At 49.7% G+C, this 25,730-nt stretch overlaps 1 protein-coding gene across 2 annotated transcripts in view; it reads right to left on the minus strand.

The window, feature by feature from the left end:
- Positions 1-25,730, minus strand: part of COL5A1 (collagen type V alpha 1 chain) — a 133,727-nt gene that overhangs the window by 66,360 nt on the left and 41,637 nt on the right. For both annotated transcript variants that reach the window (XM_048325350.1, XM_048325349.1), the window contains exons 5-9: positions 7,914-8,045; positions 6,109-6,255; positions 5,747-5,995; positions 2,706-2,858; positions 2,385-2,441 (exon numbers count right to left, since the gene is read on the minus strand). In XM_048325350.1, coding sequence (XP_048181307.1) covers positions 2,385-2,441; positions 2,706-2,858; positions 5,747-5,995; positions 6,109-6,255; positions 7,914-8,045 — 738 coding nt within the window. The remainder of the gene's footprint in view (positions 1-2,384; positions 2,442-2,705; positions 2,859-5,746; positions 5,996-6,108; positions 6,256-7,913; positions 8,046-25,730) is intronic.

The raw sequence follows: 25,730 nt of genomic DNA on the forward strand, positions 1-25,730 counted from the left end.
AGGTCATGGGCTTCACCCTGTGCCCATTTCAGGTTCAGCCATGGAAACACTTCACTGGGTGGGAATTAGGGGTGAATTCCACACGTCTATCCTCCAACCTGCAGGGAGATCACAGCACGTGGACACCCCAAAATCCAACCTTGCTGAGGTCCCAGCACATGGACACCCCAAAATCCATCCTTTTTGGGACCAATGATGGCATATTTTGGTGTAACAGTTTCTAAAATAGAAACTAATCAGGGTGCAGAGAGTCCCAGCCCACCCAAGAGGTTTGTGGGGTGCTGGTGTGAGCACACACAGCACCAAGGCTCTGCTTCCCAGGACTCTCCTTCCCACGGGGAAATGTCTGGGATAACTGGCCCATTTGCGATGCAAACATCCTTGGCATCTTCCCTTATTTATCTGCTAGTTTATGTCGAGATCTGGCCTTGGGGGCATCTGGAGATTCTCCTTGGCAAGAAACCTCCAGTGCTTCCATGGATGTTCATCAATGGGAGCGATGGAAACGAGGGAGGGGTTTAGGGACAGCACCAGTGGGGTGATCCCATTGAGGGGGGGGCATGCCAACCATGGATTTGGGATTGTCCCAGGGGAAAACAGGGCAAGGCTTCCACTTCAGACACCACCCACAAGTGAAGCCAATATCCCAAAACCAGCCCAAAATCCTGCTGCGCTTCAGAGGTGCTGAGCAAACCCTCCCAAAGGTGAGCACCAGGGTCCCCCCAAAAGGACAGAGGGCTCTGAGGAGGTGCCAGCAGCCTGATGGTCCCACAGCTGGGATATTTGGGATGGCTGCATCCCTCCTCTCCATCCCTCCTGCCCCTGCCCTGCCCTGCCGCCTCCAGCAAGTGTCAGCACAGAGCAAGGATTGAAGGACAGCCGAGTTGGAACGGGAAGGAATAAAAAATCCAGCAGAATCCAACTTTGTGCTTGGGTTTTATTTCCCTTCTCCTGCAGCTCCCATCAAAAATTAAAAAAAAAAAAAACAGCTAAAGAGTGCAGAAAATCCGAATTTCTCTGCTCAAGAGGAGCTGCATGGAGAGGGACAAGGCACCATTTGGTCCTGTTTACTTTCTGGCAAAAGCCATCCATGCTCCAGTGTTTTGAAATAGCAAAGGCGGCCAAATTCTTTCTGGATGATTAAACTTCACTATTTTGTTCGCTTTGTAGATTTGCAGGCTGGGTTTGTGCCATCATCTTCATGGGGTTTGGCTGCCCCCCTTCCCTTCCCACCCCTCTGATAAGGAAATTGCTGGCTCCTCCCTTTGTTTGCAGAGTGAGAGACCCAGAAAGGAAGAGAAGGAAGAAAAGGTCAGAAATGTTTTCATAAGGGACTTAATTGGAGTTTCCAAGCCACGCTACTGCACCCCAGCTCCTCCCTGGCCTCCCCTCCCTGCTACCTGCAGAAATTTCAGGTGGGAGAGGAAAAGGAGGAAAAATTAAAAGGGAAAGAATGGCCTGAGAATGATGGGAAGTGCTGCTGCAAGGCTGGGTGCTGTGCTGGCCCTCTGCCAAGGAAAATGAGGTTAATTGAGCTGCTGGTGTTCAGCGAGCAGGAGCTCAGCCCTTGGGGACTGGGCTCGGGGCAGGTGGCTGCAAGGACCTGATCCCCAATTCCAGCCTGGGGAGGAGCAGGAATTGGGGTATCCTGGCACAGAGAGAGGGGGAAAGAAATGGGAATCAGCCAAGAGCCTCTTGCTCTGCTCACAGGAGCCCCTGAGCCAGCCCCAGCCATCCCCACCATGGGCTCCTTCCCCACCTCAGCGTGCCAGGTTGGGCACCCACAGCTTTTGCAGAGTGCAGAGGGCACAGACAGCTCGGAACTGTTCTTTAGAGAGAGAAAAACAACCTCAAAATCAGGCCAGAAATATAAAGGAAGAGCACAGTGGGTTCCACCCCAGGGAGGACACAAGGGAAAAGCTGGTGGGACTGTGGAGCTGGTGCAGGAGCAAACATCTCCTCTGCAGAGCTGTGTGCAGGGATTTGTTTTACATCCCTTTTATTCCCACAGGGATGAACCCATTGGTGGCACAATTAAAGGCAGCCCCAAGCTGGGAGTTCAGGGCAGGATACGACCTGGATGCTCCAGGGATGCTCCCAAACTCCTGAGGGATGAGACCTGGCCCCTGCCTAATGCTTCAGTCCTAGGTTTTATTTTACTAAACGAGAGATTTCATGGGAATTATTGCACTTCCTTCACGATTTAGGTCGTTCCTTGAAGCTTTAAAAAAAAAAAATCATATAATTACAATGTTTTATATTAAATGAACCAAGGAATTCTTTCATGGGAATTCTCCTCCCAGCTGTCCCACTGAGAACAAATTTTCTCCACCTTTTTCCACAGGGATAAAACCAACAAAACCCCAAACCCAGGTGCTCCTTACCGGCTCAATAATGGCAGGTTCCCCCTTCTGTCCCTTCTCACCCCGGGGGCCACCGATCTGTGGGACACAGGGAAAGACAAAGCCAGTCAGTCAGAGACAACATCACCACCATCATCACCACCAATCCCAGCAGGAACTGGAGATCCTGGGACAATCCTGCTGAGATTCATGCAGGAAAGACCCAGGGCAGCCCCTCCTTGTTCAAACACACGTTACAGGTGGGGGAAGCCCAGTTTTTTTCACTGCTAATTCTGCTCTAAATTAGGGAAGAACCAACATTTTGAAGCAGAATTTTCCTGGATGGAGAAGAAACCCTCTCACCCCTTCGTAGATGGTGTCCTGGTTGGCTGGCATGCCGGGCCCGATGTCAGGAGAGGCTGTCCGGTCATAGTAATTGTCATAATAATTCCCATCATATTCCTTTATGGTTTCCTCAGTGAAATCCTTATCCAGGTCATCCCCTCCTTGAGCAGCCTGGAGAGGAAAGAGCAGCAATGGGTCAGGCTGGAATTCTCTCCTGGCTGGACATGCTGGAATATTCCTGTGTTGTTACATTAAGGGGGGTGATTTTTGCAAGGGAAGGGTGGTTTATGATAATAGTGACAGGAGAAAAACCTGGGGAAAAGTTAAAATCTGGAGTTTTTTAAGTCTCTAGTGACTTCTCCAACAGCAGGAAGACAGATGGGAGAAGCTTCATGTCAAATATACACCCTGGCTTTCCCTGGGATTTCTTCGCTGATCCCCAGTAAAACACTGTGAGTAGAAAAGTTGGAGTGAGGAAAACAAAACACAGCACAAAGCTCATGTCAGGAGGATCCTGCGAACTCCAAATGCCTGAAGAAAGAGGTAATGGAAGTTTAAAGTGCTCCTCATCCCTCACAGCCTCGGTGCTGGAGATGCTGGATTATCGAGCCCAAGGAGCCCCACATCCGTTCCCAGATTTCAGATGCACATCAACCCCATGATGTGTCACTGTGAGTGTCCAATTACAGCAGGAAATGTGGAAAAATCCAAGGCCACTTCTGTGAAAACCTCCTGTTTGTTTAGTCTGGGATCTAATCTGGGCTTGTCCAAAGAGCAGCAGCAGAAGTTGTTACAAATCCGATGCTTTAATCCCTGACTCCTCTCTGAATCCTTTCACCCGCAGATGCCGTGGAGCACAGCAAGGACATCCAGACAAGGCTCAGAATTTCCTTGCTGCTCTCCATATCCCTGTGCTTCCAGCAGCCTGGCAGGCACAGGCCCTTGGCACCCCTCGCTCTGAGCAGCCCTGCAAAGAACAGCATGTGCTGCTGAGATTTCGTTTGGTTCTTTCTTCTCCAGGTAATGACCAAAATAGTCTCGAAATTGAGTTATTTCCAGTGCTTCCTGGAGAAATATCTCCTCACTACTACGAATTCTAAGTCACTTCAGTGCCATCACCGCTTCCAGACTTTTTTGCTGTGCCAGAACTACTCAGAACCCATAAACACGAGCATCTGGGTCTAAAGTCAAGAGATTTTAAATTAAGACTAAGCCCAGAACTAAGGCAATCATCACCCCACCTTCTCTTACCTCTGCAAACACCAACTGGCCTTGGCAGAAGTTATAATTCGGCAATTATTCAATTAGAAAACTTGGAAAAGTCAGAATTAATTAGGGCTAACCCTAACCCTGTGCTATCACACAGCCCTTCTATCCTGGCTGGTTTTGCACTTTAAAACCTTAAAACCCTCATCTAAAAAGTCTCATCTGGCTCTAAGGGTTTGGGGATAGCAGCAAATTGCATGTCTTGAAATGAGTATCAGAAGTGCCTGGTTCGATATTTTAATTGAGGTCCCCAGGTCTGTTTGCATGGGAAGATGATATTTGGAATAACTGGGCACTTCCCTACCTGAGCTTTCCTTCTCTATTTCCTTTTCCCAACAACTAAAGTGGCCCTTGAAGTCTCCTGCTTCCTCTTCCATTTTTTTTATTTAAGGCTCCTCTATCCAATCTTTAATTCCTTTCTCTTAGAAAGTCCAGGCTTGGCCAAAGACTTCTGGCTCGGAAAACAGAAAACTTTCCTGTCCATGGGCTCCCTCAGGTTGGCTCCCTCAATTTTCCTCTTCTCCCTGTGTATCATTTTGAGCTGTCCAACCTCCTCCACCACATTTTGGCTGGGCTGCATCCCCCCTCCCGCTCTTGAAACGGCTGGATCTGCACCTGCCTCGCTCCAGCTGCTCAGATCTTTGCCTGGACACTTTCCCTGACACCTTTTCCCTCAAATTTCCAACTCCAAGGATCCTGGCCAACTTATGCTGCCTCTTTTGCCGCAAATTGTGGCAAAACAAAAAAAAAGAGACAGCTCCACAACAAGTGATTCTCCACTGGAGAAACCACCTCTAAGCTCTTCCTGGGAATTAGGAAGGGATCTGGAAGCATTATAGAAACATGGAATGCTGTGACTTGGAAAGATCTTGAAGCTCATCCAGGTCCAAACCCTTGCCATGGGCAGGGACATCCCCCACTAGAGCAGGTTGCTCAGAGAACAATTCCATGTTCTTCCACCACTGATTCCCCTGCTGATGCTCCTGGATAATGAAGAATTTGGCCATTTAATGTCGTTATTTCCTTGCTCAGTGAACTCTCACTTTGTGAACAGCCACAGTTCCCAAGAATTCATCCCAGTCTCACCAACATTCACCGATTTGAGCACCAAAAGAAACAGCAAGAACTGGGCAAGTCTTAAGCACAGAGAAGTCTCAAGTGCAGCACTTCAGCTGAAGGATATTGAAGCGTGGGGAGGTAAAAATTTAAATATTCCAACAGAATCAGCACTGGGATCTGGGCTGATCCCAGCTCTGAGCACATCCAAGCCCAGAACAAAGGGGTTCACACCAGGTGGACCCAGCAGTTTTGGAATCAAGGTTTTGTCCCAGTGTTAAAATGTCGGTTTTTTTTTAAAAATTAAACTGAAAAACATAAAGATGCTTTTCAGTGGGAACTGCAAAATGAAAAATATTGATGTTCTCCAGCAAATCAACATTTTAAGGATTTATATTAATAACTTTGGGATAAAAGGCTTTTACTGAGATTTTAACAGCAGCCCTCATTTCTCTTTTTGTCAGACAATCACTTCACCCAAGGAAATGCAGATGTCAATATGAGCAGCTTTTTCCAGGGGAATAATCCTTAACCAAATTCTAAATATCTGCGTTCCCCACCCTGAAATATCTGGAATGAAAACATTTTACAAGAAACTTCCTCTCCCAGCAGCTGCCTGAACCACTTATGGATTTACCATCTGGCTGCTCCAGTCTCCTTTGCTTCCAGGGCTATGAAACAGCAGAATTAATTAAAAAAAAAAAAAGGAAAAATTGAAATTAATGAATTAAAATTACATCAGTGTCGTTGTAGGTGACGACGGTGCTCGTGGGGAGTTCAGCTTCCACGGCATTTTCAGTGAGGCCACCCTGGGGATCGATTTCCTCGTTGTAGTTGAGATCCTCGTAGGGCATGGGGGTGAAATACTCCTCGTTGATGGTCTCGTAGTTGTACTCGTCAACGAGGGGATCATCCACTGCTCCATCCTCCTTGGGCTGCTTCCCAGGGTTCCCTGTCTCAGGGGGTGCTGTGGGAGCTGGATAATCCTGTTGCATGTGGAAAATAAAGCACCACAATCAGCGAAACAAAACATTCTGCAGCACCTTCCCCTTTTATAAAGGTTTGTCACCCTCACCCCTGCCAGGACCCGCCTCGGTACCTGCTTGGTTTCGGGTTTCTCTCCAGCAGCCACTTCAGGAGGGCTGGGTTTGGTGGTGGGGGCTTCTGGTTTGACAGCTTCATCAACATCCTCGTAGTAGGGGTACTCGTAGTAGTAAGTGTCACCTTCTCCCTCCCCATCTGTGTACTGCAAGGAGAGGAGGAGACGCAGGAAATGAGGTGGCAGCACCCAGTGTGTCCCCCCTTTGGACATCAGGGGTTCAAACTGCCAGAGGGCAGGGTTAGATGGGATATTTGAGAAGAAATTCTTCCCTGGGAGGGTGAGGAGGCCCTGGAATGGGTCACCCAAAGCAGCTGTGGCTGCCCCATCCCTGGAATTGTCCAAGGCCAGGCTGCACAGGGCTTGGAGCAACCTGGGATCATGGACGGTGTCCCTGCCCATGGCAAGGGGTTGGAATTAGATAAGCTTTAAGATCCTTCCAACCCAAACCAGTGACTGTGATATTTTTTAACCTTAGGTTGCTGAGACCTCCCAGCTCTGCCACATCTGACACCCCGAGAGAGAGGCAGAGAGCCCTTGAGCCCCGTGGCCGCTCTGGCACCGTTCCTGCACCAACAGCATCCATGAGACTTCCCATCCACCCCCGGCCTGCAGGCAGGAGGCCTTGGAGAAGCAGATCTTTGCAGCCTTTTCCACAAGGCGTCAGTCATTCTTCAGCAAGAAACCCAAACAAAGCCGCTGGTTCCAGCCGGGCACGGCACCGCTCCTCACCAGCCCAGCCCTCCCTGGCAGCGGCCGCCAGCGCGTGGAGCAGTTATTCCTACATGGAGCAACACAGCCTCGGGACAAGCCAGCTCTTGTTGGGCTGCTGGCTCCAAAAGAAGAGGTTTATTTTCCTGCTGCCACAGATTTCGACCAAAGCGCTGTTTTATTTGTCCTATGTATTGTTTCTCCAGAAGCGCTGGCGGAGCGGCCGCAGCGCTTCCCTGGGGCCGTGCCTCACCGGGAGCATCCCAAAGCCCTGCTTAGGTGCTGGATTAATTTAATCCCAAAGATAAACTGGGAGGGCTGATGGCATTACTGGTTTATGGGGATTCCCTGACTCTGCAGATCTGGGCTCAGCTGAAAGCAAATCAGCCCAAGAGAGTAGCTGAGGATGCCAGACAGCAACTGCAGTGAGCTGAGACCTCTCAAAAAAGGGCAAAATTCAGGTGCTGATCACTGGAAATCAGCCACACCCAGACATTTCTAATTGGGCAGCAAAAATATAAATGGATCTGGCACCACCCTTTTTTAATGTGTTTCCTTTTTTTAAAAGAAAAGACCAGCGGTGAACCCTTCATACAAAAATTATTGGGCACAGCAGCTCCTAGGGATGACTTAGGAGCGTTCCTGCCAAAATGAAATTCAAAGCAAATCCAGGGGCAAAAATCTTTCTCGCTCCTTTAACACCTGTAGTTCCACAGAATATTGAGAAAGAGCTGTTTAATCCTTTAACAAGTTCAAAAGTGTAATCTGAAATTTAGAAACAGGTGCCTGTTCTGGATGGGGCTGGAGCTGCCAGGGAAGGTCAGCATTCCACACTTGGCTCACGTTGTCTCTCCCGTGTTTCTGAGCTCCAAGTGAATGCTCTTTTCAGTCTTTGAAAATGGGAGGAGCTCAGAAAGAGGGGAAACTCCAAAGAGCCCAAACCCAGAACGTGCAAATCCTAAAAACAAGCTCTGTCTGGGATGCTGGACGTGAACCATGGGGAAGCTGAGTAGGAGGAAGGAGCCACGTGTTTGCAAGTGTGGTGTACAGCCAAATATCGGTGATTGTGACCCAAAACATCCCGAGAGACTCACGTATTCGTCCTGGTTGGGGTCCTGGGACTGTGGGGAGTCGGGGATGGCGGTGTCACAGTCGGGGCTGTAGTGCTCACAGTACTCGAGGGCTGCCCGCGGGTCCGCCACGATCAGGAGCTGCTGGATGTCACCCTGCAGGGAGGGAGCACAGGGGGTCAGGGATGGATGGTGCTCGTGGAGACACCAGCCCGAGGCTGCGATCAAAGCCATAAACACAAAGAAATCAAAAGCAAAACACTTGGCAGGGCCACCTTCCCGACATGGGCACGTCCCCTGAGACGAGCCAGGGGAAAACCTCCATGTCCAGGGATTGGCTGCTCCACGAGGTGGGAACCTGCTGTGCTTCATCCCCAGCCCCAAATCCACCTCCCCAGAAGACAAATCACCCAGAACAACAGCAGCACAACACCACTGACAGCCCCAGGCAGGGCGGGTGCAGGAAAATTAAGAGAGAAGAGCTCTGTACCCCCCCAAATCAGCAGCATCCTGGGGACAACAAAACAACTCCTTTCCAGCCGGTCCTGTGCAGCTCTGCAGGGCTGCAGGGTCACCCTGCCCAGTCCTAAAAGCTCCTTATTGGCCTCAAAACTCCTCTGCTTCTCCTCACAAAAGGCATCACACCCCCTTTTTTACATCTTGCCTCACCTCGACGACATTCCACCCACAGCAGACACAGAGAGAGATTAGAAATGCATCTGATAAACGCAGAAAAGAGCCAAAGGGAGGCTTTTTTCACTAAAAACCAGGTGCAAAGGAAGCTCATTAGGCACCAGGGCTGCTTAATGGGACAGCTGCTCCCTGAAGCCCTGCACAGCCACAGCCCGAAGGTCAGAGCAGAAATTGCTCTTGAGTTTCCTAAAGAGTCACCACGCTGCTCAGCCACAATGCCAAAATCCAGTTCATTCAGCAGACAGTTACATAAGACTTCACTACTTGGATGCTTAGAGCTGATACTTTAATTAGGGGAGGGAAAAAAAATCTTATTTAATAATAGACAAACATGGCTAAAGCATCAGGGGGAAAAGCAGGAGCGTTACAGCCAAGCTGGGAGGATGATTTGGGCAGTAATAGGAACCAGAAGCTCCAAAGAGAGCCTGGCCAGACTGGCAAACAGCCCTGTGGAAAAGGATATTTTTGAAATTAGGGGCCAAATCTGCCTTGGTGTCGCTGGATCAGGGACGTGTCCCACTGACTTCCCCCCCAAAAAAGGTGCTGTTCACATTTTGGGCAGAGATCCATTGGGAAAGGAGGTTGCCAGGAGCCCTGGACACATCAGCACTGAGGGGAAGGAGCAGCTCAGAGCTGTCTGGAGTTCCCTCCTCCATTCCCAGGTTGCCACTTCCCTCCCCACAGCAGCTCAGGGAACATCTGGGCACCTCTCAGACCTCCCCGAGTTCCCCTTCAGTTCACTGAAGCTCATTAGTCATTGTTTCCAGTGAATAACCTTTACAGAATTAACACAAATGTCTGCAAAGTGGGTTTCAACTTTCCATTTTTAAAACCAGAAACATCTTTCTTCCCCTTTCCCCTTTCTTTTTTTTTTTTTTTTAAAATAAATCCAGTCCTGCCATTCCTATTCCAGCTCTTTCTTTTGCAATGTAACCACCAAAACTGGGCACAGAGTACTGGGAAAGCAGAAAATTCCAAGTTTTTTGCCTTGTAGAACATTTCCCTTTTCCAAGCAGCTCTGGCCATCACCTGCCAATGGGACCCACAGGGGAACTGGGCCGTGGTGTGACCTCCAGAACATCCCCCAGCCCTGAGGAGGGGGTGCTGGGGGTGTTACGGGGTTCCTCAGGCCATATTTTTTATCACCATCCCTTCAGAGCTCCAAACCAGCCTGTTCCTTTGGAATTGCCTCCAGCAGGGAATGCCCAACCCAGCCAAGGAAATTTGTGGCTTATGTGAAGACCCTCCCAGCTGCTATTTCAGCACACAGGACCTCAGCCACCCCTCCCTGACACCCCAGCTGAGCCATCCGTGCCCTTCTCTCACTCAGGTGCTTAAAGCTTCCCTGTTTTCCATGGGAAGATGGGAAGTGCCTGGCATTGCTGGGACAAGCTGAAATAAAGCAGCCCCAAAGCAGAGCTGGTACTTGTCTCCAAGAGGCAGGGGAGGCTGAAAAAGCTTTTTCTCCCTGATAAGGTTGGATTTACACCTCATGGAGAGCTGATATGCTGCATCCCATCAGTGAGCAGGGCTGGAACTGCGTTTCCTCAAGGAACAGATAACGCAAGGAAAGGCATCTGGGCTGAACCCCTGCCAAAGGTTAAGCAGAAGAGAATTTGCTAAAGCTGAGTTTGTTTTTAGTCTCAGCTGATGGCAGTTCCTGAGCTGTGCATGGGGAGAACTCCTTGATCCCATCCTGCTTCCCTGCAGGAGTTTGAGCATCCTCAGCCTTGGAGAATACAGAAAAAAAACACCTGCAAGCCCAAGCCCCTGGAGCCTCAGCAGAAAACTCAGCCTCGACACAGGACAGCACAAGTCCCCCAGTTTCTGCTAAGTGAGAGGGGGAGGCCAGACAGGGGACACTTGCTGCTCATTCTGGGTCAAGACCCTGGGAAAGCCAGTGCATAACTGAATAAATTTGGGATGCAGAGAACGCCAGGAAAAAGCCTCAGACGGCTCCATCAGAGCTCACCAGGCTTCAGCAGCAGCACCCCTCCACAGGCTGCTATTCCCCTGTTCCTTTTCAAACCCAATCGATCACCCTGCCCAAAGTTCACCCTTCTCTCCTTGTTCCAGCGTGCAAAATCCAGGAGAACCGAGGCTCCCGAATTCAGGAAGGATGAGAGCCCCATGGTGCAGCCAAGCCGAGCACAGGGCAGGGGCTGAGCAGCTCAGGGGAGGGGGAAGGAGAGCTCAGACCATTCCTCTTTGTTGCACTCCCAGCAAGTGCCCAGCACTGGGGGATACCCCGTGCTAACCCTTGTCGAAAGCAGCCAGGAGTAAAAACCTTGTTAGCAAGATTCCCAGTCAATTGACCTCATCCCTCAGCGCCCAACAATAAAATGGGCTAATTTAGCCTGCAATAAAAGCCCCACTATCTGCACCTCACAAAAGCTGCACAAAGCTCTGCTGTCAAGAGCCCCCTTTCTGGGATTTAAAAAGCCGACTTTAAATAGAGCGAGCCGCGCTGGGAGGCTCGGAGCCTTTTGTGCCCTCTCGAGTGTGTTGCCGCTCATAAACTGTGCCCAGGGATCCGGGGATCCTGGCTGACAAAGGGGAGCCAGCCCTGCTCCTGTTCCTCCCTCAAGTGTCCGTTTGTTTCCCTGTTTTGGTCAGGAATCACCCAAAAATGCCCTTCCCGGCGGGATTTCTGCAGCACTAACGAAGATCCCGTTAATCCACATGCATGGCTCCGTGCGGGACAGGCTTTTCCAAGAGAGACAACTTAAAAATGCACCAGTAAAGTGGTTTAAAGACCTGCTCAGCCAAATCAGAGACTTATTTTCAAGTAATGGGGTATTTCAGTCAGGGAGCAAGAGAGCAACGCTCTGGTGTTGCTTTGTAGAAGTCACCAGCCACTCACACACAGTGGGTAAAGCTCTTTTTTGGCCTGGGAATGAGTAGAGCACAAGGTTCAAAGGAGTTCTCCAGTGTCTGGAGCACCTGGTAGCACCCAGAGGCAGAGCTCCGTTGTGCTTTGCTGGTTTAACCAAAAAAATTTGAAGCAAAGAATGAAAAAGTTGATTTTTTTTTTTTTTTTTTTTTTTGCCTGCAAATAATCACAATTCATCCATCAGGAGAGGCAATGTTTAAAAAAGGGGATAAATCACATTTTGGCCTTTCCTCCTGAAGCTCCTGGTGAAGAGGAAGAGGCAGGACAGCACATTTGTGAGAAGGACTGAGAGCTGTGAGGGTTTTATTTGCTCCACCAGACAGATGGAAGTGCTAACTTTCAGGAGCAGTAAGGATCTGCCTGACATTTCTGCTGAAGCCATTTATGCCTGATGACTCATTTGCGTTATGGATTAAGTTCCATCAAAACCAGTTCAACTCAACTCCCCAGCCAGCTCCCAGACAAGGCTGGAAAAGCTCTTTCTGGAGCATTTTTTAACACTTATTCTATATGCGTGCAAAAAATGTCACGTCGCTTCCAATGACATCAACTTCAGGAACTCGGAGGAATCGTTGTGGTTCAAGGAAAAAAAAAACAGCTGGAGAGGAGGATCATGATGAGTGACTTCATCTGGCACTGGAAGCAGCTCCCTAAATCCTGGGATTTTCAGGGCTCCCACTGCAGTGCATTGATAATTCACTGGGCTCTTGGCTTAGGGCATCACCCCAAAAGTCTGAGACACTCAATATCCCAAAGAGTAAATCCTGCTGGATGTGCTTTTGGAAACTCCTGCATTTAACTGGATAAACACAGGCCCGGAGTGAACAATGGTAACATAAAAACTTCACAATTATTGGGAATCACTGAGATTTATCCTGACAAACTCCCAGGCTCCACACCCCCAAACCCAGTCAGAGGATGAAGAGTGGCAGGGGTTCAGTGCGGCTCCAGGATGAAGTGGAAGCTCAGAGATCCCACGCCCCAGCGAGCCTCCAAAACCCCTAATCCCTGTCTTGGAGCCAGCCTGCCAGCCCTCAGATGTTCCACTTGATAAATCCTGTCACCAGCACTTCCCATGGATTCTCACTGCTGTGGACACAGCCCGGCTCCAGCCTGGAGTGGAAGTGGTGTTGGAGACACACAGGGATCCCCGTGGCCCCATTTCTGTCAGCCTGGAAACCCCAAAAATCAGAGGTGCTGGAAGTGCTCAGAGCATCCCAGAGTCCCTCCTTTAAACACAGCAGCTCCAGAAAAGCAGCAAAACTGCAGCAAAACGGGCAAACAAAGCCTCACCAACCCCCCCAGCCCCTGTCCCAGTGTCCTGAGCCCTCTCCTGGCCAGCCACACACAGGAGTGGCCCCACAGAGAGAGCACCCAGTGCCTAAAGAGCCTCCTTTGGGCTCCCAGAGCTTCAGCACTACAAAATGGGAAGGAAATTGTTGCAAGTCTGGCTAAATAATAAATAAATAAATAAATAAATAAGGCTTGACTCACACACAGCCGTGACTCAGCTACAAATTCCTGGTGGTTTGGCTCAATCCAGCCGGATGTTTGTGTCCCCATCCGGCTCAGAGAGGCTGCAGGGTTGGATGGGGCTGCTCTGCTGTTCCCCCTCTGGCTCCTGCTGCTTTGGGCACTCAGAGAGGAGCCTCTGCCCAGCCCTCTTTGGAAAAACCAGGTTTAATTAAGCAGAGCAGGGAGAGAAGAGTCACCAGAACTAAAAATGGCTCCAAACCCTCTCGAAAGCTGGTCAAACTTTCTGTTTCTCATGGCATCTCCGTGTGGGGACCCCAAGAAATGCCTCAGCCCAGTCCTGCACCCCCAGCCCCAGATCAGCCAAGAGCATCCCTGACCTCGCAGAACACAAACACAGCAATGACCTGCACAGCCCACGAGCCTCTTCCCCTGACCACAGCAGCAAGAGGAAAATCAGCCCTCCAGCTTGGTGGTAATGAACCTCTCTGGTAATTCCTCACCCTTTCTATCTTACAGTCCTGGGGAGGAACCCGATTTCCCATCGTGTGAGGATCCATGAACTCGCTGTTAGTCCTGGCTGCTGGATTTGAAGGAATCGGGCAGGGAAGTGTGGTCCCCTCCTTGTCCCCTTCTCTGAACCCTAGGACTTCTCCCTGCTGTCCCCAACACCCAGCCCTGCCCCTACACAAGACCAAATCCTATTTCTGTTGCTTAAAATTAAATTCAGACTCATGCCTTAAAATTAAGAGGCTTTTTGGAGCAAAGGGCTGCTTGCAGAGCCCACAGAATGCTGTAAGTCTGTCCGTGTGCTATCCCAAATCCAACTGTGGAGCAGTTTAGCAAGGACTTCTGACTGGAAGGGAAGGACAAGCCATTCCCTCAGAGGAGAACAAAAGCCAGATGGCTTTGCTAATTCTGGAACGCTCTCCTGCAGGAGCTGTCGCTGTGCCAGCACCCAAATACCAGTCAAGGACTCCATGGCAGGGTAGGAAGCACCAACACAAGGTTCATTTCCAGGTGGATACCTCCCACCCCAATCCCAGATAACCCCCCGAGTCAATAATCCCTGCCCTAGAGCAAACACTCCCCACCAGGCACAACCCCAAGCACCCTCTGAGCAGCTGTGGAGGCAGAGTTTGTGCCAAAGTCCTTTTCTGTGAACTCGGAGCTCCTTCCCAAAGACAACACACCCGGAATTCACCCCAGTATGGATTATTTACATGGCAGTGCTTTCCAGCACCCAGCCACCTTCCAGCTTCCCACCCTCAAAGATTTTCTTGCCTTTCTGAGTTTGTCAAACCCATTAATCATGGCTGGCTCCTTCCTGCCACTTTCCCTGGAATGCTCACCGAATCCTGACAGCCCCAAACCCCTTTGCTCTCTGCAGTCCCTGTAACAGCTCTGAATTCCCCCTTTCCTCAGCCCTCTGCACCCTGCTCCACTCAGTGTCCCCTCCTGCCCCACAGCTTCTCATGGAGCGACCAGAGATGCCCTGGGGAGAACAGAAAAGCCTGACCAAGCTCAAATGGACATTTACTGATGGGGCAAAAGCCCAGGCCAAGCTCCAGACTCCCCAAACACCCTCATCCTCCCTGCCCCAGCTCCCCAGCCCTTCCCTGCCAACACTGCTTCAACCCCAGCACTACACCTGAGGCCTCCATCCTTTCAGAGAGACATCCAATCACCCCTTGGAAGATGTCCAAAAGCTCTGGGGCTGCTTTGGGCTTTGTCTTTCACCTTACCCAGCCTTGCCCTGCCTGCGCGAGGGGCTGCAGAGCTGGCACGGAGCGTTGCGTGCACACCGTGCGCTGCTGGTCCCCCCACCCCCATCTGGAAATGAGAGCTGCTTCCACAGCCAGGCCGCCTTCCCCAGCTCTCTGCTGGTGCCCAGACCCTGGAGAGCGAGTTTTTGTCAGAAAATTTACCAAAACAGTGGGGAAAAAAACCCCAACTCAGGCAAATCAGCAGCGTGTCATTTAATTAAGATCCAGGAACTTTGGGGACACAGGGCAGGGAGCAAAACAATCCTTGAGGCAGAGGTAGCTCAGAAAACAAGGTGGTGTTGGCAGGAGCACAGAAAGCATCAACCCTACAAAGCATTTACTGCAAGGCCATCCCAGCAGTGCATTTCTCCAGGGTTTTTTTTTGGTTTTCCAAGCTGGAAAAGGCACTTTGGGAAGGGCACAGCATCCCTCAGCACGTCTGTCCTACTCAGCCTGGCATGGGGGGGACAGAGCCAGGCTTCACAAGAGCCACAGCTGGGATTTCCTCCAGAAAATGGGAAGATTTAAGGTCGGGAACACAAGCAGGGAAAAGTGGAGTGTGCTTGGAGTGCCCTGTCCCTGCATCCTGGGCCAGGCAGGTCCCTCCCAGCCAGGGGACGTGTCCAGCTGTCCCCTGACTCATGTCTGGGCCTCCAAACCACCACACGTGGGCTGTGTGCTCCCCTTCAGAGCACAAAAGTGGTTTTTTAGTGGCTTTTTTAGTGTTTCCTGCAAGGAATTCCACCAGGGAGCAGGACCCACCCTGAGGAAAAATGATTCCTCGGCTTCTGGTTTTCCTCCCGCCTGACACCAGCCCTTGGAGCTTGGTGGCATCACCACTGCAGCCCTGTGGGGCAAAATATTGGCAAGATTTGGGTTTTCACTTCCATGTCAAGCTCCCTGCTCAGCCAGGTCCTTCTTAAAACTGGATTTGTCTGCATTTATCCTCACCAACCCCACAACCTCCTCTATGGGATGGACAGGGGCATCCAGAGAAAAGCAGCCAAGCAGTGGGGACTGCAGAAAAGGGAAAAAGCAGCTAAAGTGCCTTAAAAGAAAAATAGCTAAAAAATATTAAAGCCAAAAAAAAAAGCAAAAAAACCACCCCAAAAATAATAAAGCAAAAAAAAGGCAAAAAAAAAAGAAAAAAAGCAAAAATAATAAAGAAAAAAATAAAGCAAAAATAATAAAGCAAAAAAATAAAGCAAAAAAGGTGAAAAAAAATGAAGCAAAAAAAAGCAAAAAAAATTAAAGCCAAAAAAAAGCAACAAAAAAAGCAAAAAAGAAAAAAAAGGCAAAAAAAGAGCAAAAAATAAATCAAAGCAAAAAAAAAAAAAAAAAAGTCATAAAAGCAAATACAAAGAGCTGCTGAAAACACCCAGAGAGAGATATCCTTAAATCAACAACCTGCTCAGCCACTCTGCTGGCTATTTTTATATATTTATGTCTGTTAAACAAACCACAATTTATCTCCCAGGATTTTTGGGTGCAAAACAATCAGTTCTGGCCATGGAAAGCAGGATGGGACTGAATGGCTCCTGCAGCCCCAGTCTGGAAGGGTGGGTGGACTGGGAGAGGGGTTGCTGTGACAAAAGGCTGCTTTATATTCCCTCCTTCTCCCCAGCCTGGCCAAGCACTGTGCTAACACAGGCAAAAATCATCGGAGAGCTTTCTGCAGCTCTTCTGCAAAGAGGAAAAAAATAATGGCCCAGCTCAGATCTTTAAAGGGCAAAGAACAGAAAGAAAGACAAGAAGAACCCCCCTGACAGTCCCACCTCTCTCCACCCAGGAAAGAGACAACCCCACCATAGGAAAATGAAACTTGAGAGCAAAGCCAGTCTTTAGACTTGCAGAAGGAGCGCTTTTAAACGTTTTCTTTTTTAGCTGTGTGCTCTGAGCAGAGGACCAGAAACACGTGTGAAGAACCAGGAACCTGAACCACAGGTTCCCATTAAACTGCACCGCTCCTAGCTCAGATTTCATCCCGTTCAAGTGGGTGTTTTCTCTCTAAGGCAGCAGCTGCTTGGTGGGTTCTCCTTCAGAGGGGCTTTATGAATGTCCCAGACCTGGCTGTCCCCTGAGCGTGCTGATAACCCTGGGGGATCTCAGCAATGCCCCAACCCTGTGGCTGAGGCTGATTTTGGGTCTCTAAGCCTGGATATTTGTACATGTGACAGACATCTTCTCAACCAGCTCCTCCACTGAGAGAGGAAAAACCACCCAGGTTTGGGTACTTCTGGAAGATTTCTGTCACTTCTGCAGGACAGGAGCTGGGACTGAGCCACCAGAGGTTCTCACTGCCCTGGGATGGAAACCTTGCACTGGATCTAATTTGGATCTAATTAACCCATGACACAAACCAGGCTTGGCTGGAAGAAATAACTCTTCTGCTGGCTCAGTTTGGAGCTGCTGGGCAAAGGTGCCCCTTCTATTTCAGGGGAAGAGTGAGAAAAAAAAAGGTAAAAAAACCTGACTGCAGAGAACCCTTCCAAAGTACCTCAGTTTCCTTTGGCTGCTCCCAAACTCCCATGAACACGGCAAAGAGTCTGACTCGCTGTTCCCCATGTCCAGTTTGGACTGAAAAGGAGCAAACTCAGCTCTGAGAAGTGCTGGAAGGAGAGGCAAGCAGGTTTGGGGTGTGCTTGGCACAGCCACAGCACGTCCCAGGGAATGGCAGATGTTCAGGTCACACCTGGGGTAGGTCCTCAGCAAACCTCTCCTGTGTGGGGTCTTCATGGGGCCTCCAGTCACAACCAGCTCATTTTTAGCCCTCACAAGGAGCTCAGGCAGGACTGGATCTCTCCCTACAAGGATCCTACTCAGAGGAAATCCTTGGAGTAGAGCTGTTGTAGGCATTTCCTAGAGGGAAACACCTTCACCAAAGGAACAACCCACTCTGTGTTTACAACTGTTCATCCCTAAATATTCACCTCGTGGGCACCAGAAGCCACATGGAGCGATTCCAGCTGAAGGTTTAAAGCCAGCCATGAGGAAGCTCTCTCCTCTAATGAATTCATTAGGACAGCACTGCATTTTTTTGGCTGCTTTCCCCCCAAAATCAAGCCCTGGGTGATCCCTTCGTGCAGCCGCAGGTGTGTCCGTCTATCCCAATAATTATTCCATCTGATGGCTGATTTCAATCACTTGTGACAGGGAAAAGAGGCTCAGGGTAATTAAACTGCCATAAATGTCATGGAAACAGACAGCTCAGGCAAAGAAATCATCCCAGAGCATTGTCTGTGGTGAGCTCTCATCTGATCGGATCCAGGCATGCACAAAACAGCTCTTTAATGTCCCCACCACCCCTTTAATGTCCCTACCAGAAGCTGAGGCAACCACGAGACACCAATTAGAAGGAATCTAGGCCTGACTAATCTCAGAGCATCTCTGAGCTTCCCAATTCCCACAGCCGCTGGAAAAAGATGAGCCGAGGCACCACAAAATGAGCGGTTTGTGCCTATACACGGAAAAAAACCCCCGTTCTCCTCAATTTTCCAGCCCCAAGACAGATGGAGGAGGAAAGGGAGCGTGTCCAGGCCTCAGCTAAGCCAGATTCCAGAGGGATTTCACGGGATACAGCAGAGCCCAAGGGTTTGTGGATACCTGTCAGCAGATTCAGGGCTGGCACTGCCACCCAGGTGACCCCAGATGAGCCTTTCCAGTGGCTGCTCCATCTGCACAACGCACTTGGAATCATTCCTGCCTCTCCAAACACTCCTTGGAGTTATTTTTTCCCCTCTGTGACCACGCAGCAGCCTGGCACTCTGTGATTTCTGCCTTCAAACTCCTCATTTGGTAGCTCAAAATCAGCATTTATGTCATTCTGCACACAAATTACAGCCCTGGGCCCTAAGAATAGAGGCCCCACAATCACCATGTGCTGTGTTGTCACTGCTTTTACATCCAGACCTTCACAGTGTGGTCCCTCAACAGCTGTTTTTTCCTTCTCCACCTCCAGATGATAAATTCCTAGTGGAAATCTAGAAGATAACTTTGAAAGGAATGCTTTAAAAGCTGCTCAGAAGTGAGTTTTCAGGTATTTTTTAATCAAGGCACCCTGCATCTGTTTATAACATTAATCTCACCCCCTGAGAGGGACTTCATAGCAAGAGATCCCTCAAAACCCCCAAATCTATCCCTCAGACACCTCTCCAGAATTCAAACACGGGGTTTTTTTACCCTTTCTTTAAGTTATTCTCTATCCCAAAGCCTGCACAAAACCACCAGTGTGAAAAACCCCCTCAGCAGAATCTTTTCCAGCAGTTCCTTCCCATTATTTTCCAACAGGAGCTGATTTGGCTCAGGTACACTCACACGGGGTGGTTTTGTTCCCTAATTGAAGCATCAAGTCAGATTATGCTTCTGAAGCAGCAAACGAGACTATTCACCAAAAAAAAAAATCTCTTTATCCTTGCTCAAAACGTTTCCTTGCCTGGATATGCTTAAGCAGGATAACTCAGGAAGCACCTAAAAATGGGATTTTGCAATTTTAGTCTCATCATGACAGTCTGGAAAAGGAATTTCCATGCAAGGACAAAGCAATGGGACAGGGTGACACGGCGGTGCTGTCCCCAAGAGCCACCCCGAGTGTCCCATGTGCCAAGCAAGGCTCAGTCCCATGGACAGCATCCCAAAAACCTCATTCAGACCCTCTGGAAAACTCATGGCCAGCACATTGTGGAAGGCATTCACATAAAGGAGGAGAGGGTCAGCCTGACCTTCAGTGTCCAGCGTGGAAATTTCAAAATGAAGAAAAGGGAAAAGAAAAATCCCACAAAAGCCCAGGCCAGGCCTCTGTGAACTGAATGGGGCAAAATGAATGGGTGGCATTGTGTGCCCTGCCGTGCCAGCCCTGTAGCTGGCAGTGAATAATGCTGGGATGGGGAGACGACGGGGCCATAAGCAATTCTGAAAGAACTGCCCTGGTGTTGTGTGCGGGGTACCCCGAATAACGCTCACGCTCGCTGCCCTGCGCTCCACAGGACAGGCTCAAAGAGAGATTTTCTCCATTTTCCTCACCCCATTCATTAGGAGTCCCTGGAAGAAACCCAAGGCCCCGTTTCCCCTTGTCCTCCACTGCTCTCTGAGCACCAGGTAGCCCAGGCCAGCCTGGCTAGCCTCAGGCTGTGCCACCACCGTCCAGGTCCTGCTGTCACCTTACAAAGGCTCAGACAGCCCCAGAACCAGGCTGGTGTCCCCATCCACAGCCCAGGATCTGAGCAGTGCCCTGTTATCCAGGCTTTTCCATAGGAAACTGCAGAGTTTTCCTTGGAGAGGAGGCGCAGTCTCCGAAAACTCCACACAATCCCAAATTCGAGGCTGCCCGGCCTTCCCTTTGCTTCCCACTCCTGCAGACCTGCCCACACGCTCCAATTCCCTATTTCCTTCACCATTCCCTTCAGTGCTGCCTTTCTCCCACTCCAAACCCCATCCCCTGCTGTCACCGCCTCACCCAGGCCCTGCTCTTGCTGTTCCAAGTTTCCCCTCTCCATCCAAATCAAATAATCCCCCAATAACCCGGAGCTCCAGGGCTGGCTTTTTCCTGGAGGAGTTGTTTTTCCATGACATATGTGTGAACCATCAGGGATAGTTTAAAAACAGATTCCCCCTCATTACAAGCCCAGCACAAAGCTGCTGCTTTGTGTCTTCCCCCTCTGCACCGTTCCCTGGCTCCGCTTTCACGTTGATTTATTTCCCTTTCATCTCTGGAAAATTAGGAATTCTGCTGCCCACGTGAGGATGGATATGCCAGTGGATTGTGAGGGGGTCTCTCTCACAGTGGAAAATACGGAGTAAAGCAAAGCTCTTGGCTTGAGTTACTCATCTGAGAACTCACTGAGCCAAAGTGGAGGCACTTGCTCAGGTTTTAGTGCAAAAAAAGGGTCGCAGAGTCTGCCTGGGAGGTGTTGGTCCCAAAGATCCAGAGGGTTTTACTCCCACCTTTGGCCACGGTGGAGGTCGGGGATGCAAAGGGAAGGAGAGGATTTGGGGAAGGTGGTGAACAAGAGGGACTGGAGGAACAGCTGCTCTTTGTACAGAACGGGAGGGGGCAGGAAAGAAACCCTGAGATCACAGAAGGTCTTGGGATGGAGGGGACCTTGGGATGGATCCGGTTCCAACTGGGCTCATTCCCAGTGCCAAAGGGTGGCTCTTAAATTCCAGAGCACATCAGGGCTCCCTGCTCCCATCCCACAGCAGCTGGAGCCTCCTGAGGTACCCAAACCTTGCTTTTTGCTCCATTTTTTTCCCTCATCACCCAATTAATCTGGAAGTGGAGCTGCTGTTTCCTCGGCCCCACAGACAGGATTTCCACCCCCAAGATCCACCCTGAGGTTTCCTCCACACCGAGGTGGATCAGATCAAGGGGGTTTTGCGTGCACAGAGGCTTTTAATCAGCACTTGGAATGTTTTCTGCCCCAGGAGGTGAACACAGAATCCAGGTTTTATGGATTAAAGGCAATGGGGGGAAAATAGACCTGGCTGCCAGAGTTATCTTGGGATAGAAGTGGGATTACCCCCCTCGGCTCGGGGAGATCTGCTGACACACTCAGAAAATTGAACTTAACACCAAGTTTTGGTTGGAAAAGTATTTCCCTGCATCTGGCTGGCGACAATCACCCAACCACAGAACATGGACCTGCTGGGACCACCCGAGGAGGAGGCTTTGTGCAGGTTCCTGTTGCTAATTCCCACCATTCCTGGAAATCTGGCTGCTCGGGAAAGAGCTGGGGATGGAAAGCTGAGCTGGTGTGCAAACATAGGTGTGACACCTCTCGTCCACACACCTTTCTCCCTCTTTCTCTGGGAAATTAAAATGTGTCCTTTGCTAATGTTCACACCCCAAAGTGTTTGTTCAAGGAGGTTTTACAAGTTGTCTGTGAAAAATGATTTGCGTTTCATTTATTCCATGCAGCATCTGCCACCTCTAATTCAGCATTAAAAAAAAATTAAAATCTTGCCCTGGCGTTGGACTTGGACAATCTTTGGTGGGTCCCTTCCAGCTCAGGATATTCTGTGATTTTTTTAAGCATAAAAATCTGCATAGTTCCATGGAATAGTGCTCCAAATTTTCATCCCAAGGAAGGGAGCTGGGTTTGTGCACCGTAGGGCCTGAAAATCAGCTGTGAAATTCATCCCAGAAAGGAGGTTCTCCAAAGGAAACCCATGAAGGAACAGGAGTGGATGTAGTGTGGAGGTTCTGCATCCCCAGCTCGGATTTCCCCATTCTGAGCATCCCCAGCTCGGATCCCACCATTCTGAGCATCCCCACAGTTCAGATCTCACCGTTCTGAGCATCCCCAGAGCTCGGATTTCATCATCCTGAGCATCCCCAGACCAGATTTCACCGCTCTGAACTTGAAGCTGGGAGAAGGGCAAACAAAACCTGCAGATAAATTCATTCCTGCGAGGCACCAAAGCCTCAGGAGAACCCTGCAGCATTTGCAGCCATCCCAGAACAGAGAACAGTGCCCAAAAGTCACATTCAGCACCGATTTCCCCCACACTTCTCCCTGCAGTGGCCAAAGCTCTGTTTGTTCAAGCAGGTCTGACCTCCTGAACCCCAGCCAGCGCTGGCTGCGTGTGCAGAACAACGAGCCCACGCTCAGGGACTTTTTTTCCATGTTCTTGCAGGGGATAGAAAACTCCCAGACACCCCAATCCCCATCCAATCTTCTGCACAAATCATTAGGAATCCCCTCTTCCAGCTCCCATCCCGGGGGGATGTGTTTGTTGGGAACATTTCCATTTAAGCCCGCTCGGCTCTGTCAGAGTGAGCACTGCACCTGCACGTTGGGGATGTCTGGAGTGGGCTTGGATTTTCCTTTGGGTTTTGGCAGGCAGCCCAGACTACCTCAAAAAAAAGGAGAAAAAGGGAAAAAAAAGGAATAGAAAGACCTCACCATGTGTGAGGAACATGCGTTTCATTTGTTCAGGCCTGAGTGACGAGGGAAGGGGGTGAACACGGAGTCAGCCCAGAGGTTTTTAGGTTGGGATGGGTTTTTACTCTGCCCTGGTGCAGGAAAACCTCCCTCAGAGAAGTGGCAAAAGGCAGGAAAATAGCAAAAAAGGCTGAAATTTCAGAGAAACAGCAGCTTGAGCAGCACCAGGCTGACAAGGACACAAACCCTGACCAGCTTCACATCCTTGTGCTCATCATCTTCTTCCTCCAACTCCCAGGGTTTGGCTCAGATGAGCCTTTACTTCCTATAAATTCACTGCAACAATGCAAATCCATCCCTGCCTTTGCAAATAGAAGAGGATTTTTTCTTATTTACAGGCTTCTGCTGCAAAACATTCACTTTTAGGCAAATAGGACTAATTGGTGAATAACCTCCCACATAGAACGAGGTTCCCAAGTGAGCAGGGAAGGGAAACGTGCCCTGATTTGCGCCAGGGCACCCTGTCACGCTCCGCTCCCAAAAATCCCTTTTCCATCTTGCTCAGGGATGCTGCCAAAAACGTTCAGCTGGAAGCTTCTCCCCCAAAGCACAAGGATTTGGCTCTTCCCCCCTGCTCAAGCTGAGGAAAATCATCTTTCCCAAACATATCTATTTGCTGCTCCTTCCCAAATCCATTTGTGGTACCTGTTCTGCTCCTGAAACTCCATCCTTATCCCTGCAGATCCCCCTCTGTCCACACCAACCCTGCAAACCTTGGAATGATGTCACTGGAGAGAGGAGCAGGTTTCCAGCATTACATCAGCCTGTCTGGGCTCAGCAATCAGCCTCCTGCTCCTCAGACTTTCCATGGAAGAAATTGAGCCCAAGGAGGGGGGAAACAAACTCCAAACGGAGCCAGGGCTGGAAGAGTAATGACCCTGCACCTCGGAGCATCCATCACCCCAAACCAGCCTGGGGCTGCTGCCTGCCAGCATTTAAACAGAGAACTCTGCCAGGGGGATGTCAGGAACAAGCAGACACAGGTCCCCAAATCCCACAGTGCCTGTGGGGGATGGAAATTGCTCCCAAAGGATGAGTTTTGCTTCCCAGAGATCGCTCGCTTTTCTTCTGATTTTTTTGCAGGAGGGACCCCAGGCCAAGGGAAAGGGGACACACTGCCTGTGCCCTCCAGAACAGCAGGGATGGAGAGTCCTGCAGCATCCCCACTCATGGCAGATCCCAATTTCCCCTCAGCATCCCAGCCTGTTCCCTTTGAAAAACGCTCCCCTGAACCAACTCGCCTGCGGGAGCCCCTGGTACCCAACCATCGGGCTACCAACTGCTTCTTGGAGGAATAATCACAAAAAAAGTGTTGATTTTCCACTGGCACATCACAGCAACAGGAGCAGCAGGATGTCAGTGGCTCCTCAGACAGGGATGAAGTCCCATGTCCTCCACCAGGAATTCCCAGAGAGCATTAATCCTGGATTTTCAGGCCAAAGTGCCCCATCTCCTCAGCATTTCCCACCCTTTGCCAACAAAATCCTCAGCAGTGCCATCCTGGGCCAAAAACTGCCCAAATCATGGAATTCCAGACTGGTTTGTGTTGGGAGGGACATTAAAATTCATCTTTTCCACCCCTGCCATGGGCCTAGACCAGAGTCCTCCTAGAACTGGGCCTTAAATCTGGACAAACTCTAAGAAGCTCTGAGGTCACGCAGCTTCCTAAGGCTGATGTTTCACTTGGCACTCTGTGAAGATAAATGATAGACTGCAGGAGTGTTTTAAACATCAATAAAAGCTCTTTTATGATCTGTTTGAACAATAAAGTGCTTTGTAAGCTATCAAAGGCCCGCAGGCATTTGATACCAGCAAACTGCACTAATTAGCCACACATGCCAATGCAGTTGCTTTTGCAGTTTATGAAATGGAATTTACCACTGACCAAACCAAAAAAAAAACCAAACCCAAACAAAACAAAATAACAAAAAACCACAGAAAAAGCAACCCAAAAATAATTAAAAAAAAGGGTATTTTGTAATCATGACTAACAGAACTCCATCATTACAGGCAAGCCTGACCCAGTCACCAAGCTTGACTGCAGGCCAGATGGCTGAACCTGCAATTACCCAGCGAATCTAAATGAAAAACAAGAGTTTCAGCAGAGTGTATGCAAACAATCCAGCTGATGTTTCCACCCAGGCTCTCACTTTCCTCGCTGGCACCTGGCAGTGAGGGGTCAGAGGAGCCAGCGCCAGTTTGGGGTGGAAATGAAAGCCCCGAGTCACTTTTACAAGCTGGTTTGCAATTCTTATTCTGGCCCAGGTGCTGCCCCTTCCTCCCTGATAAAACCAGATGACGTCCCTGGGCACCTGTGTAACGTGATGCTGTGGTTGAGGAGTTGCCAAATGGGGCCAAATTTCACATTTTTGATCAGATCGACTGCATCGCTTGGACTCTGGCACCAAAAACCTCCCCGTTAATTGCAAACCCATCCAGAGGCGTAATCCTCAGTAATTGCAGACATTTTCTAGGCAGCACTGCTCTCCTGGAAGAGCCCAGAGCTGTGATTTCATCCATATGTCTCAAGTGCACCATTTTAAAGAGGATCCTTTGGAAAATAATAAAAAAAAAAAATTTAAAAAAAAGGCAAAGCAGAAGGAATGACGAGAAAAGCAGCGAGCAAATGGAGAATTATTAGGAGACTGGGGAAAGCTACAGACATCTTCAATAAAGATCCCTAAATGCTGGCTCAGGAGGTTTTATTTTCCATCCTCTCACACCGTGGTATATGGTGGTGGTGTAAAACATCCCCTCTGTGCACTCCCTGAAAGGCTCCGCAGCAAAGGAGGTGAAATCAGATTTGGCAGGGCCAGCAGAGCAGGCAGCCAGCTCTGTAAATTACCTGCTGAAAGCAGCCTGCCAAGGCAGGGAAAAAGAAATGGGAACATGGATCCGTGGTGCATCCTGACAGACAAATCCAGGTTAGTCAAAACCCGCTAATTTTTAAAAATGTATTTTTTTGAAGTTTAACAACAACTTCATAAATCTGAGCTTTTCCCGTTCCTTCCCAAGCCTCTGGGCTGAGCCTAGATCCTGTGGGACATGATGGGTCCAACTCTGAGCTCATGAGGAG

This window comes from Corvus hawaiiensis, chromosome 21 (genome assembly GCF_020740725.1).
Source record: "Corvus hawaiiensis isolate bCorHaw1 chromosome 21, bCorHaw1.pri.cur, whole genome shotgun sequence".
In the NCBI taxonomy this organism is placed as follows: Eukaryota; Metazoa; Chordata; class Aves; order Passeriformes; family Corvidae; genus Corvus; species Corvus hawaiiensis.